At 41.2% G+C, this 16,194-nt stretch overlaps 1 protein-coding gene across 1 annotated transcript in view; it reads left to right on the top strand.

The window, feature by feature from the left end:
• The first annotated feature begins 203 nt into the window (after positions 1–203).
• Positions 204–16,194, top strand: part of CLVS1 (clavesin 1) — a 98,478-nt gene continuing 82,487 nt past the window's right edge. The window contains exons 1-2 of the mRNA XM_071420098.1: positions 204–558; positions 10,110–10,726. Coding sequence (XP_071276199.1) covers positions 10,338–10,726 — 389 coding nt within the window. The 5' untranslated portion in view covers positions 204–558; positions 10,110–10,337. The remainder of the gene's footprint in view (positions 559–10,109; positions 10,727–16,194) is intronic.

A 16,194-nucleotide genomic window follows, 5' to 3' on the forward strand; every position in this document is an offset into this window, starting at 1 on the left:
CATTACGGCAGCCCACGGACAGCACACGGCCCATTAAGATCACCTTTCCATGGCTGCTGGAAATGCCGCAGGAGGCTGTGCTCTGCCCGGCTTTCTCTGGGGAAGAGGCGATGCTAGAAACAGGCGGTGGAGCCAATGCCGCTGGGTGGGAGCCCGCCGAGCTGAGCCCTCCCGGCCGCCAGCAGCCCCTTCCCACCCCTCCCGCGGCGGCGCGGAGCTCCCAGCCCGCATCCCGGGGTGCCGGGAGCGCCGGGAGGCAGCGGGCGGGCGGCAGGACCCAGGGGGACGGCAGTGGAAGGACCCAGGCTTTGGCGCACACGCCTCCTACCAAAAAAAAAAAAAAAAAAAAAAAAAAAAAAAAAAAAAAAAAAAAAAAAAATCACAGCCCCGTGGAGCTGGCGCTCGCTCATTCAGTTTTCTAGAGAGATCTGAGCCGGAACCCGGGAGCCAGGAGATCTTTCTCGCCCACACAGCTCAGCAGCAAGGACATCTACAGGGGGAAAAAGCCCACCCCACGCAGCCCCCCGCCGCCCCACGGCAGCTGCCGGCGCTGTGCAGGTATTTGGATTCTCCTTCTCTCGGGTTGCGCAGGGCGGCTCTCGGCGCTCCCCCCGCCCCGCCGGGCCCGGGATGCGGCGTTTCAGCACCGCGGGGCGGACAGCTCCGGCCCCGGCCGCTCCCGCCCGGCCTCGGCTCCTGCCTGCCTGCTCCCTGCCTGCCTGCCTGCTCCCTGCCCTGCTCCCTGCCTGCCTGCCTGCTCCCTGCCTGCCTGCCCGGCTCCCTGCCCTGCTCCCTCCTGCCCCCTCCTGCCTGCCCTGCTCTCCCCTGCCTCTTTCTTATTACCCTGCTCCCCCCCGCCTGCTCTGCCTCTTGTCTGTCCTGGTCCCTGTCTCCTGCCAGCCCTATTCCCTCCTGTCTCCTTCCTCCTTCCAGCCAAGCTCTCTGCCTGCTGCCTACCCTACTCCTTGCCTGCCCAGCCTGCTGCCTCCTTCTTACTGCCTACCCAGCCTGCTGCCTGTCCTGTTCCTCCTGTTCCCTGCCTCCTGCCAGCTCTGGCTGCTGACCTGCCTGTCCAGATCCCTGACTGCCCTAACTCCTGCCTCCCAACATACCTCTCCTGTCTGCCAACCGACCACTCCTGCATCTGCGTCCCTGCTGCCTGCCTGCTCTTTGCCCTGACTCCCTCTTTCTGCTGCTCACTGCCTTCCCTGTCTCTATGTTCCCTGCCTCCACTGCTTGCCTCATGCCTGCCCTGACTCCCTACTCTCTGCCTCCTCTGCCTCTTACTTGACCTGCTCCCTCCCTGTCTCCTTATCCTGTTCCCTGCCTCTCTTCTTTGCCCTGCTGCTTCTATTTCCCTTCCCCTCCTTCCTCTGTTTCACCTGTCTCCCTTGCCTCTCCTTGCCCTGCTTACTGCTTCCTGCCTCCTAAATATCCTGCCTCTTCTTCCTCCAGTCTCTCTGTTTCTCTTCTCTCTGCCTTCCTCCATTCTGCCTTCCCTGGCTGCTCTCTGCCCTTTCTTCCCCTCCTGTCTTCTTTCTCCATCACCAGCCTCAATCCTTCCTGCAAGGGGGCATGGCACTGTAAAAATCAGCTCAGCAGCCCAGGCGCTGGGCAAGGAAGGAAAAGAGCACAGGTTGGAAGGGAAAGTCCAGATCCAATTTGAGACCCAGGAGAGACGAGAGGCGTGCAGAGGAAAGGGCTAAAACTGGGAGCTAAGTAAATGAAGTGAGAGCTACAGCCAGGAGTTGACATAGAGGAGCTTGTCAAAGAGCAGCAGATACCTGTTTGCTCCTCAGCACATTGATGCCTGTTTTGACCAGTTGCTCTCATTCCAAAGAGAGAGGAGAGATTAAAGGGAGGGGGGGATGTGCCAGGTCAGTCAATGGTATTGCTTTCCTGGTGGTAAACAGTGATGGGTGCAGGGAAGAAGTGAAGTGAATCACATCTAGCGTGTGGGTCCTTTGCTGCAGAAAGTCAAGAAGTAAGTTTTGGTCTCTGCAAGAAGTGAGGGTGTTCATACAGAAAATAAATGCAAAGAAAATAACAGCTGGAGAAACCCCATGCATGCTACTGGCCTGACTTTAATTCTGTTTGCAATGGTTTAATCCTGAGAGGGTGAGGAAGGTCATAGGAGAAAGGGAGTTTCCCCTTTTCAAAATGCTGATTCCTCAATTTTAACAAGCTCTGTAAATAATTAAGTTAAGGGGCAGATGGCTACTTCTTGTCCATCACTAAATAGTGACAGGATTATATTTGGAAGAAAAAATTAAATTACAGAAAGTCTGCTTTCATGTGCTGTCTGAGTAATCAGATGATAACATAGATTATCTCCGGTACTAAAAGTTAATACAATGCCGACATTTGCACGAGATATTATGTAACAATATTATGCCATGCACTGCATAGCAAAGGTACTGGTTTAATTTTCCTATAATAAGTCAGATAACCTTGTAGAGCTTTTCCTCATTTGCAGTCTGTATCCTACCTTGAAGTTTACAGGGCCAGCTTGTGCTGTCATGTACCTGTGCTGATGATTTTAAGAATTCTGTTGACTCATCTACCTCTAAAAACGATTGAGTATTTTCTAAAAAATGGACTTTTGTAAGGAAAACATAAAACAATGAAAGGTACTGCCAACTTTTCAAGAAAACCTTCTTAATTTATTATATCACAATTTATGGCTTAAAATCTGTTGCAGAGACAGGATATTCTGAGTAGCACTGAGTGCTGCTGAGTAGTAGAGTAAGCAGTGCAGCTGAATTCAGCAGTGGAGGAACTGCAGAATCCACGCCATAGCACTGGGTCATGATTCCTTAAACTCTATGTGCCTTGAACACAGACGTCATTTCACTGAAATATGTAACAGCAGCCTCCTCATCTTCCAAAAAAGGCTCATGTCAGTTGAAATAGTAATGATCAGCCTCATAAAAGGATGGAGAATACTTCCTTTAAAAAGATGTAAACTCATGCAGTTGTTAACTTAAGCATGCAATTATCAAAGCCGTTGTGCTATTGCTTAGAAAGTGAGTTTTATTTTCTCTCACAGCCTTGTACTGTAGTGTCTCTCTGGCATAGACACAAACAAGATGTGACAATTGGGTGTTACTAGTTAAACAAAACAAGAAAAAAGGAAGCAACCTTAGTCTCTTACATAGTGGAAAAACTGAACAGAAGTTCACGTGGTTTTCATCAGAAGAGTGGTAATTCCTTTCCCTCTTGATCTAATGCTGCTCCATTGATTTAATTTGAGAACTTCTGAACACTTTACTGGAAATTTGGTTTGCTTTATTTATTTTTATTTCTTCAGTAATATTTATAGGAATAAACCCCTTGAAATATGATATGTTTCTCCACTGAGAAAACAAACCCACACAGTATTATAAAGTTTTATTAAGCTTCATTTCTACAAGTTTGAGAGAAATTTCTATGTGCTTTGTGTTTGTGCTCAGACTTAGTAGAAATGAGAGAAAAAACCCCAGAAGGACTGCATTGATTCCTGGGGGCAGAAATCCCTTCCCCTTTCCCCTTTCCCCTTTCCCCTTTCCCCTTTCCCCTTTCCCCTTTCCCCTTTCCCCTTTCCCCTTTCCCCTTTCCCCTTTCCCCTTTCCCTTCCCTTCCCCTTTCCCTTCCCTTCCCTTTCCCTCTCCTCCCACAATGATATGACACAGATGCTTTTCTCTGGCGTAATATATAAAGCAGACAGAAGTCAACAGTAATATATCACCATTGCATTTCATATTTTTTGAAAGAACATAATTTTCCAAAGCATGGAGTAAAAGACTGCAAAATTAGATGAACTTCATGTTATTAAACATGCTGTACTGAATGTCTTGTTAATATGTTTTGTTCTTTCTTCTGTATATCTTCATGCAGATGTTGTAACATAACTCCTACAGCATTTAGGCATTTTTGGACACCAATGTTATGATTGTGTGCTGTCAGATTTCTACATATAGCTTCTTTATGAGGCTTGGGGGTCAGAATTCATGCTTTGCATGCTGTTAATTTCTGCTGCATGATGTTTCTGTATTATTGGAAGAGCTGACCTCTGTCCCATAGTGGCCAGGGTGCTTTTGCTTGGTGATGCTTGCTCTGTGACAGACATGGAAGTTGCTCATAAGCTGTTGCTTCTTTGGCATGCCACAGGTCAGGCCATACTTTCCCATAGGGATTTGCAGATTATCTGTGATTGGTGAATACTTGCAACTTAAAAACTAAGATTTGAAGAAAAAATTTAGCCAAACTCTTGAGGTTGAGCCTGTTATATTTAACTTTTTTATTTCTGTATTGTATAAGTTCCCCTCCTTGGCATGTGGTCCAGTTCCTTAATATTCAGGTAATTAATAAGTTTTGCACACTTTAGGTCAAAAGACAATGGGGGAGTTTTTTAATTTTACATTTGCTAGACAACCTTGCCTGTCTCTCCTCCTCCCTAGCAGCTTGTAAGAATAGCAGGACAGCTTCAGGTTGGTGCTGCAGACATGCCTGCCCTACATACTGTGCAGAGAGCAGAGAAGATCAGTTGAGTTTCTGCCATGTTTTGTGCTGTGCCATGGCTAAATTGGCACCACTGGACATTTAGATGTAGCCTGAGGGCAATCTGTAAGTAACTCAAACTAGAAAAAAGATTGTAGAATGAGTAGGAATGCATGATGTGTTGTTTTTACTGAACTGAAGGAAATGTTAGATTTTGTACCTGAGCTGAGAGATTCTACCCTGGGAAAATGTGAGAAACCATCAAATTCCCCACACAGCTGTTACAGTCACAAACATTCACAATTTTCATCATGACAAGAAGGAACAAATCCCTAGTGAAGGTTTACAGGAGCACCAGTACTTGGAGCAGAAAGACTTACAATATTTAACTCATTAATGTTCACTGGGAGAACCTGGTCCCTTGGGAAAGACTACAGAGAAGTAGTGGTGAGGCCACAGTTGGAGTATTGGGTCCTCTTTTGGGACCCTCATTACAAGGGAGACATGAAAATATAAGAGAAAATCTGACAAAGGGTCCAGGGGATGATGAGGAAAGATTCCCTGGATGTTAACATGTAGGCTTATGGCTCAGGAGGGATATGATCTGCTCCCAGCTCTGGGAAATGTGTCCTCTGGGATCTCAGGCACATCACTCAGGGCTGTGCTTCTCCCCACAATCTGTGGAAGATGTCAGGGTCTCACAGCCAAGGATGAGAGTCAGTTTTGCTCATTGCTCTTTTGAAATTGCTTCATGGAACTGAGTTAGATTCCTTTCTAGGTCTGACTACTCCACTTCCAGTGCAGGTTTCTACTAAGGCACCACAAGGCCACAAAGGGCCATAGGAGCCATTCCTATTGGTACAGGTATGGATTCATCCTCGCCTGTCCTTATGGAGCAACCCCTGCTAAGCAGAACATAGCCCTTAGAGATTTTCCAGAATTAACATCAAAATATTTTTCGAAAAGAAATTTAATGAGATGACACCCACACTCTGAGATAAAATCATTCTATATTACCATTTTCCCTCCCTCCCTGCCCACTCCCTTCCTCTCTGGCATGATTTCAGCAGCTAATATCTGTATAAATGCTAGGAGTTAGGAATTATATAATGAGCCAAAACTTAGCAGTGATGCCTCTTAATGCCAGGTGAGAATGAAATGTTAGTGCCTTCTCAATTTGAAAATTGTGGTAATGAAATTTCACATGGCAGATAGCGTTAGACTGGATGGAAAACATTTGGTAGATTGAGAGACAGCTAAAATCTTTCTGGAACTGAATTGGATGAGGAAGGGCCAAATGGACATGAGGTGTTTAAAGAAGCAAGTGGTGTTGCAGGGGCTGGTAAGTGGGCAGGAACAAAATGATCCAGACAACTGCCATCATCACTGCAGGCAGGTTTTGACCAATTTTCCAGGGCATGCAGTGCAAATAGGGATTGAATGCTGACCCAGAAACTGTCTCTGAAGAGAGAGCAGTAAGGCATGTTAAAATCTTTGAATGAAAAGTGCTTTGTATACTGGAAAAGTATTATTTTCATTTTAGTTTGTATAGTAAATATTACTACCAATTTATTATTAACTTTTCCTTTTGAGGATTATGCAAAAAATAGGACCTGCTTCTCTGAAAATTGTATCCCACTTGCAGTATGTTACTCATGCTGAACACTCACTGTCCCTTGTCATTCCCTTGCTGGGACTGAAAATTAATCAGCCAAAATTGTATGTGACACCACAATTTTTGGTGGAAATTTCCCTCCTTGTTTTGATTTTGGTATGTCGTGTTTCAAAACTCTGTAATTTTTTTTTTCATTTAAGGCTGAATTTTCTTCTTTTAGAGGGATGATTTATTATAAGTGGCTGTGAAAAGACATTAGAAGAGCAAATAGTCCCCTGGGAACAAAGAATCACAAGATAGGAAAACAGCTGTTGAGACTATAACCCATTTTAATGTGCCAATACACAGCAACAATATTCAAAATAGGGAAAGAAGGCCAGTAACATCTTTGGAAGAAAAAACAACCCTGCACCAAACTGAACAAAGATGTAAACATCTAAAAAATTGACAGATGGATCAGAGCTGTACACAACACTGGAAGAGAAGGAGAAATTGCCATGTGTGGGAGGAGGTGAAAATGGAGATGAAGCTTCTGTTATATCTTGGGAATCAGAATAAATCAGAACCATTTGAGAAAGTGCAGTGACAGTTAAACTGGGTAGTTATGGAGCACTAAATTTATTGTCAAGGTTAGCAGTGGGAGAACCAAATCATTCACTGATGTATATTAGGCATATCAGACTCCTTGAAGGCAATGGTGCTAGTGTGGATTGCTAACTTCATGATTTCCCTATGATTCTGAGAGTGACAAAATTGTTCATACATATTTTAGGTTATTTTACAATATATAACTTCCCACCTATAAAGTATTTTAGTGCGGTCTGTTGCAGGTGATAGTCAGGATAATCTATAGATAACTGTAATCCATGGTTATAGCTCAGCTCACTATCAGAAAACTCTGAAATGCATTTAAAAATGGATCTCCTGATAGAATGAGTATTGGCAAGTTGTTTTTTGGCAACAACATCTGACAAGAAAGAACTGTATCTCCCTCACCTTGGGATAATCCTGAACATTTAAATTAATTAAAAACAGTAGGAAGCTTTAATAAAAATAAGCAGAATATTTTTTGACATTAAATAGTTGGGGAACCAATAAAAAAGGCCAGACTTTATTTCCTTGGAGCAGTGGAATATCCTTCCTTCTGGAGCGGGCAGCATTTGACCTTTTAAGAATTTGCCTTATTGCCAAAGAAGCATCTTGGTGGAGGTGGGAGACAGGAAAGCAGCAGAGGAAGGGACAGTTTTACTCCTATAAACTCCTAGAAGATGGATGAACCACTGGGAATTGTGTGCGTGTGTGTGCAATTGTTGTCTGCTACTAATCCTTGGATGCTTTAGAACAGATCCAGAGAAGGGCTAAAAAATGATCAGAGAGCTGGAGCACCTCTCTCATGAAGACAGGCTGAGAGAGTTGGGGTCGTTCAGCCTGAAGAAGAGAAGGTTCCAGGCAGACCTTACAGCAGCTGTCCAGTACCTCAAGGGGGACTACAAGAAAGATGGTCACACACTTTTTACTAGGGCCTGTAGTAGCAGGGCAAGGGCTAACATTTTTAAACTGAGAGAGGACAGATTCAGATTGGATATAAAGAAGAATTATTTTTTTTTATGATGAGGGTGGTGAATCTCTGAAACGAGTTTCTCAGAGAAGTTGTGAATGCTCAAACATTGGAAGTATTCAAGGCCAGGTGGAAAGGAACTTTGAAAAACTTGATCCAGTGAAAGATGTCCCTGCCCACAACAGGGAGGTTGGACCAGCTGACCTTCAAAGATCCTCTCCAAACAAAAACATTCTGTGATTCCACAATTTTGTGATTCTAAGCCACAGGAACGCTAAAGGTGTTGTAATTCATACTAGGTCCTAAGCCAGAGCTAATGCAGACCCCAGACAAGCTTCTTGCTTCCAGATCTCTGCTTAACACCCTTGGGAGCAAAGAGTTTCCATACTCTACACATGCTGTTGAAAGTAGGGAGGGACCAATCCTGGCACCACAGTCCCCTAATAACAGTGTCACCCTAAATACCCCTAGCTTTCCAAAATAGCTCAAGGAGGCAGTTGTGAATAAACCCATGATTTATGCAAGAAAATGCTGATATCACCATTAATTTGAGATCTCAGTCACAAAATATTAGCCTGGTTTCTCTATGGCCTACTGTAATTTTACATCAGTGTAGTTTGGTTGATACCATTGGAATTACTCCAATTTGGTCTAATAAAAGCAAGAGTAAAGATAAATGTTGCTTAATTTTTATATAAGGAATCCACCTTTATTACAGCTCTAATTTCTTTAAGAATTGAATATCCTGCAAGCATGGACTACCCCTCAAAACCTGGGCACTTGTTTTCTGGAATCATTTGCACTCCATAGTGCCTTTTCAAAGCCTTCTTTTCTCCCAGCCTGGCCTTTCCTCGAGTTTTCCCATGCTGATCAATCATCAGATATTCTGCTCTGCAGGTAGCTCTTTTCAACTCCAGCTCTACAGTGAATACAGAAAGAGGATGCTTAATAAACTCCCCTTTGTGTCACCCACAAAAAGTCCAATTTGTTTGGTGTTAAATGAAAAGCTTATCTCCCACCACAAATGTCCTTTAAGCAAATATGCAGAAACATTCTGTATTTAAATTTTGGGATTTCATCCTGGGGCTGCAGCTGTGGCATCTAAAATGAATTTTTTTATCAATAACATGCAAGGTCACAAAGCAGGGAACGGAAGCATCCCTTGAGCTCATTGACTTCTAGGTCCTGCAACATAACTTTGAGCAAATCCGGGACCAAGAAATGCTTTGGCTGCTGCTCTCCCCTTTGTTTGATCTGAGAATGCTGAACCCAGGGGAGTAGCTGAATGAAATGGTTGTTTTGCTATAAATAATTCATAACTTTCCAAACAGCTTTCTTCAAATACAAAAAGTATATCTTTTACTGAGGGATTCCCTTTAAATTTTTAAAACCCATTTTTCTATTTCAGAAATTAGGAAGAGAGATCTGTTAAGCCGGGGAGGGGTGGGGGGGGGGGGGGTGGGGGGGGTGGTTTTCTTGTCTGTTTCTGTGATGGCTGAAAAACTGTATGGATCTTGATCTTTCCTCACACATATATCACATTGGAACAGACCTTGATCTTATTTCACACAAGTGTAGCTACACAGACTTCGATGACAGCCTCTTGCTAATTATGTCACTGAAATGTGAGAGATTCACTGTACCATTTTGCTCATACATAACAGCTTAAGCAGATTTTCTTCTAACACTTGTAAAAACAAATTCTAGGTAAAGTACCAAAATCAAAATGAAATTCAGAACTAGGCATTCAGGAAAGCTACAATATACTGAAAAAAGGAATTTTGAATAAAATACATCTCTTTTCAACTAAAACACCAATCCTGCCAGACTGGATACACCAAGAACCTTATTTGTGGGAAGTTTCCCATGAAGACATATTGAGTCTCAATGGAAATATTTCCAGTGGATTTCTAAAAAGTAGAAATTATCCCTGGTATCGGTAGAGTTTTGGGTTTTTTAAAAATCAGCTTTACAGACAGCTCATGGTCTTATTCAAGGAGAGCTGCAAGCTGATAGTACAGGTGATAAAGCCAAATCAAACAGGTGTTCTGCTTAGTATGATGCTGGTAAATCTGTCTAATTATGGAGCTGAAATCTTGGTCCCGTTAATGGTGGAAAAAAAATACTATTATTTTTGCTGCTATCATCCTTGGCTTGAAGTTAGGGATGCTGCAATTCCCACACTTCTGTAAGACAGCTTTGAGAAGTGTATTCTAATAGCAAGTTGATGCAGCTTAGTATTAATTGTCAATAAATCAGATTGCTTTTCTGAAAGACTGAAAACATGTATTCAAGATGTTAGTGACTGCCTTATCTTAAATGCACCCATTCTGAATTTATGTGACTTCTATCCTCCTACACAAAGAAATTTTATGGCTAAATAAATTCAGAAATGCATTCCTACAAGCTTTATATACACATTTAATCTTTCTTTTATATATTTTCTTTTTCTTTTAGTAAGTGGTGGAATAAACAACACTTTCCTTTGGATGGATTATAGTACATGTGAACTGCCTGTTACTCTGCAAGAATAAGAAAGCCCTTTGCTTTTACTTGTTAAATATCAGTTTGATAGCCAAAAGCATCTGAATGGCTCACGCTCACAGCAGACCATCAATTGAATGGGATCAGCACTTCTACTAAAATATCTGAAGTTAAGGATTTGGAAAAGAGGTTTTTGCAGAGATGACCCATTTACAAGCTGGACTTAGTCCAGAGACTATAGAGAAAGCCCGCCTGGAACTGAATGAAAACCCAGACATTTTGCACCAGGATATCCAGCAAGTCAGGGACATGATCATCACGAGGCCTGACATTGGGTTTTTACGTACAGATGATGCCTTCATCTTGAGATTTCTCCGAGCCAGAAAGTTTCACCAAACGGAGGCCTTCAGACTGCTGGCTCAGTACTTCCAATACCGCCAATTAAATCTGGATATGTTCAAAAACTTCAAGGCTGATGACCCCGGAATCAAACGGGCTCTGACAGATGGGTTTCCGGGAGTGCTGGAAAATCGCGACCACTGCGGCAGGAAGATTCTTCTGCTTTTTGCAGCCAACTGGGATCAGAGTAGGTAAATGTAGATAGTGTCCTTATCTTTTTACACACACTCACACTCAACTCCTAATGGAATTTTTGTGGCCATCTTTGAAGCAGCAAGGCCATTTTCAGCAAAATATTTTGTAACCATATCTCCATTACGCTATAACTTCCATCTCACCTGATCACCTGTCAGTCCTCATTCTTAGGACACAGGGCCATTGAGAGTTAAGGCTATATCAGTGTGTCATATAAGTAGCTCATGTCTGGATTTTTTTAAATAAATATTTCCAAATTTTATCCAGATAATGTAATTTTGCTATACGTACATTAATGTCTATCATACAATTACTTCAGCTGTATCACGGACCAACCAAACAGATTGACAGAAAGCATCTCAAAACATATGGAGATTCTTGTAGCTCTCCTGGTGCAGAGGAAACTGACAATATTTATTCTATCTTCAGACTTTCTAACAGATTGCATGTTTGTTTGTTTGTTTGTTTGTTTGAACCATTTTGGGAATTGCAGCCTCTGCTCTATTTCCTCAAACTGCATTGAGATTTCTACACACTCTGGTGGCTCTGTGTTGTTAGTCTGATAAATGGGAGAGTCACACAAAGCATATTTTCTGTTCAGGCCATTTATTTACAGAGTGGCATTAACAAAGATATATCCTAACAATTATTATAAAATAATGTCTTTAAATTAATGCGATTAGTCAGCTTTCATTACCTGTTTGAAGTGGTACAGAGAAAAGGGGCTAGTCCAGGAATATCATGTTCACATTGTTCTCATCTTTGTAAATTATTCCATTCCATTATCCCTGACTTCATGGTGAGATGGAGAAGTGTAATCACCTGTAGGTTTACCATGTGTTCTGTTGGATCGTGATAAACATCATATGAAAGAACAAAATTCGGATTCAGGTTTTAAGTACCATCAGTTCTGATGATTTCCAGGTAGGATTTTGTCTTGCCATGGTCTAAAGTCTTTGATGAAAAAGTCTTATCCTTAGGAGTCAGTAGATTGGGGCTTTGATTTTACAGCATATAAATTATTTGAGAACAATTCACATATGCCTGCAATTTTTCATGTTATTTTGTTTTTTGGGAAAACCTTTTATCACCATGTGAAAAGCAGAGTTCAGAAGTGTTTCTGATTTTCATTCGCATGTGAATAAATGAACAGAAAATGATTCAGAAGTGTAACTTTGCATAATCAAACATGTTTGGTTAAAAGGTGAACTGAGGGCAGGAATAAAAGTCCTATTACCTACAAACAGGCCAGCAGTTTATCTCCTGTCTTTCTGAACTGCAAGTTTGCCTTTCTTTCAGAAACCACAGAACTCTTCTGTTAGCAATTGGCCTGAAAAGAAAGATGAATGCACAGGTATCTGGAATTAGTAGAAAGCATCAGCTTTAGAGGACAGAAGTACAGTGGAACTGCTGGTTGCATTAAGGGATTTAGGTATTACATAGAGCCAGTTTTGGGTTTCTGATCCTTCTACAAAATGAATCTTTGTGATTAACCTTGTACATCAGGTCCGGCTCTTGGAAAGATGAGGGTGCTGGTGTCTAAGGCTCCTGCAATGAAATTTTGACAGAATAATGACTCTGGTCAGGTTTTGGCTCATATTTTCTCCAAGACCTTCAATATGCATCCGTGTGTGTGTGTGTGTGTGTGTGTGTGTGTGTGTCTGTGTGTGCAAAAAGCAACCCTGCATATTTTTGAAAATATAATTTAAACTTTCAAGGAAGAAAAGCTGAGGCAAATACCATAGGATGTACTTTCCTAAGAACCTTCAGTGACATTAAAAATCATGTGCAAATTTTACCTCAGTTCAGCCACTGAACCTCGTATCTTCTGTGGATTCAGATGACAAGTGTTTTTTCTGTGGGCTTTTGTGGTACTCCAGCTGCAACAGGGATTTGAGACAGGATTTGGGCTGTAAGTAAATGGATATCCTCCTCCTTTTTTGCTGTCTAGAGACATCAACAAGAGGAAAAGCTGTTAAGGAGAGGAAATGGTGAGTGCAATGTCCTATTAAGCAGCATGGGAGCAGGTTATTGACCAGAAGAAACACAAGTTTTACAAAGAAGCTCAAAAAGGCATGGTGCACATCTTACATAAATGTATCTTGGGCAACCTTTCTGCAGACATGTCTTCTGAGTGATTGCAGGATGTTCACAAGCTCACATTTCAGCTGAATGCTAATGGAATTGGCCATGATGCAAAAATAAGAGCCGACCCTTCAGCCTGCCCTTCCTTACTTTAATCTCATTTGCCACTGGCTTTGCCTTCTCTTTCTTTATGATCAATATCTAATTTATGAAGGGTTGTTTATAAAGAAATAATAATTTTTAAGGGGTCTATTAAAATGAGAATAGCTACAGTCCATAAGTTGATTTTCAGTCCAGACATCCTTACCATTTATGTGTCTGGGAATATGGTTGCTGCTAGCACACGTCAAAGAGGCCAACCTTGGAACTTTTTGTGCTTATAAATATCTTGATTTTAAACAGGAAATGTCATTATTTGTGTAATATGACTGCTTGGACAAATCAGATCCAAGATGTTTCTAAGGTACTTCCCATATCAAAGATAGAATTTCTATGTAAGCTTCTAGAAACATTTGTAATTTCAGCCACCAGAATGCAACTGATAGACCTGACATTTCTAGCAAACTAGGTTTTAATTTCCAGTCTCAATATCTCCAGCTTCAGCTTCCAGCTGCTAGATCACATTAGTTTAAATGTACCACAAAAATATGACAGTTTCCCATGTTTGTATTTTTGTGTCCCAACCACATCACACTTAACCTATTTTTGAGTTCACTGGGGAGGCGGCACTGTAGGGTAAGTCACTGTCAGGCAAGAAGATACTGCATTAGTGACTCTGCAGCAGAGGTTCTTGTGTTCACCTCCAGCCATGGGGAAAGTAAAACAGCTAACACCTTTGTCCTCAAGGAAAAAAAAACAAACCTGTGTGTTGTCCACAAGGTAAAGAACACACCTCTGAGCAGCCAGCACAGCAAAGATAATGTTCTGCAAAGCAATCCACTAGATTAATGTATCACAACACATTTAAGATGCCCAAGCTTCAACAGTTTTAACTTCCTATCTCTCAGAACTGGGGAGATTTTCCAGGTTTAAAATACTCTTCATCATTCTTTTCTGGACTGTTCCTGTCATTTAAGTGTTGTTGCTAAGGTGCAGGTGGATGAACTAAATAAAAATTTTCACTAATAAATCACCAAGTGATAACCCTATCTCATCTGCTCAGTAGTTTCCTCCTTTTAGATACAAGATTGTCACTCTGTTCTTAACTACTCTATCCCATTTTGAGCTCATGTTCAGCTCAAATTTGCCTTCAAGTCAGTTTCCTAAAATACAAATGCCACTGGTAAATGTGTCATACATTCTTATCCATAATGTGGGCACAGTCTCGCATGTGATTCACGCTCTTGTGCAGAGCTAAACAAGTCCTGCTTCCCAGTTATCATTTCAAGAGGCTTGTGGCATCTGCAAAGTTCACTGCCAGAAATTTTATTTTTGTTTCCACATCATTCAAAAATATAATGATGATTGTTTTGACCAAAACATCTTTGATGACAGGGAAAAAAACCACAAGGGATTCTTATTGCCAAATCCTAGCTGAGATTTATCACAGTTCCAGAGTTAGACTAATTTAGCATATTCTGCATAGGTTTGATTTCTCTCCATTGTTCAGGCAGATTTCTTAGAGATGATGTCATCACTTTCTCTCTAGGTCCTGCATAGTATAATTTGGATCTCTTAGTTAAAGTTAATCACATATTCAATTCCTTCATTTTCACTTATTCAGTATTGAATAAATGAACATGAGCAGATGAATAGAAAAGAAAGAGATCAGATAAGTTCCATAGTGAGGGAGAAAAAACCTGTTGAGTTATATTACTGTAAACTAGTAGAGGGGAAGGACATTTTTCACTCTGATTAGAACTCAAGGTGTGGACCCACCTGAAACCCACAAAGACTTTACTTACACCACTTCTTACAGAGCACATTATTTTGAATGCAAATTTGTGCAGCAATAAAGACAGATAAGGATGTCAAACTGATCATGTAATGAAAATTTTTATTGAATAATTTGCATGATAAAAAATTCCAGTTTGTAAAACAAACAAATACATACACACAGTTTTGATGAGACCTGAACAAGGATTTAATGTAAAAAAAATGTTCCATGTGCTGGAAAACAATACTCTTTCTCACCCTTTTTTGTTTCCTCACTCTCACCAAATCTAAGCCCTCACCCCTCTGATCCACCTGTAGTGAATCTGAAGCTTTTAAAGAAGTTAGGTAAGAGGGTCTTATCTGTTGGATTGAGGAAAGCTTTCAGTAACTCCCACAGCTGTTCTTATGTCTGCTACTGTCTTCTTATACAAGCTGCTCATACTCCAAGGAGATGGAGCTTTGGGTGAACAAGTAATTCAGCAGAAGGTGCTCATTAATCTTCCAAGCAAAAGTGTTTCTTTCAAGGTTGTTCAGCCAACGTAAAATTTATTTTTGTGTAGAGAGCCAGAGGAAGGACTCTAACCACAATACTCTGCAAATAGGGCTTGGGGTTGGGAGCAGAATGTTTTTCATAGTTTTTTTTCAGTAAGATGGTAATTAATTTCTGTCTTCATGTCTGTGCCTTAGAAGCTGTCACATAGCTCCAAAAATTCTGTGAGTCAGACAGAGAAAACCTGCTGCTTTGTTTACAACATACCAAGTCAACTGCTAGCCATAAACTGTCTTTTATTACCCAGGGAATCTCAAATACCAGATACTTACCATTCTGTAGGACAGTGTACTGAGACTAAAGGGAAAGGAAGTATTCTGACACAGAGGTAAACCAAAGCTATAAATATTTTAAAGGATCATAATAAAACCCAATTATGTCCTTCCTGAGAATGCTCAAAGTGGTGTAATTACAAGGATATTATCATCATCATCAGATCCTGTTGGTATAAAAGAATACATCTCAAGTGTTGATTGTTCTAATATATTTCAAGCATTGTCTCAGATGCTTAATAGAATATGAGGTAACAAACATCTGTTGGAACTGATTTATAGTCACAGGCGAACTGTGGCAGTAACTCAGCCCCATGTCTGTTTATCATGAGAGATTACAGCTGAAGTGCAGCCAGCCCTGACACCATAATGATTTTTGCACATCAAATCTTTGGGTTTGGTTAGGAGCTAGTGATTCTGTGTTGGGAGATGCTTACAACAATGCAGATTGGCATTGTTGTTCAAGCATTGCATTGACCAATAAAAAGCTTAGAAGCATGCTGCAAAAAATAAAAATTCATAGTACATTACTGAGCTGATCTGAAATGGTAGCAGAATTCAGGATAGTATGGGAAGGTAGCATAGCAGAAGCATAATACTCATTTAGAAAAGTAACAGATGTGTAAATTAAGTGTTGGACAAGGAAGAAAAGAAGAAGCTCGGTCTTGAAATGTTTTAATTT

The sequence above is a fragment of the Agelaius tricolor genome, unplaced genomic scaffold (genome assembly GCF_023055355.1).
Source record: "Agelaius tricolor isolate 1412-34295 unplaced genomic scaffold, bAgeTri1.0.p SCAF_2, whole genome shotgun sequence".
In the NCBI taxonomy this organism is placed as follows: Eukaryota; Metazoa; Chordata; class Aves; order Passeriformes; family Icteridae; genus Agelaius; species Agelaius tricolor.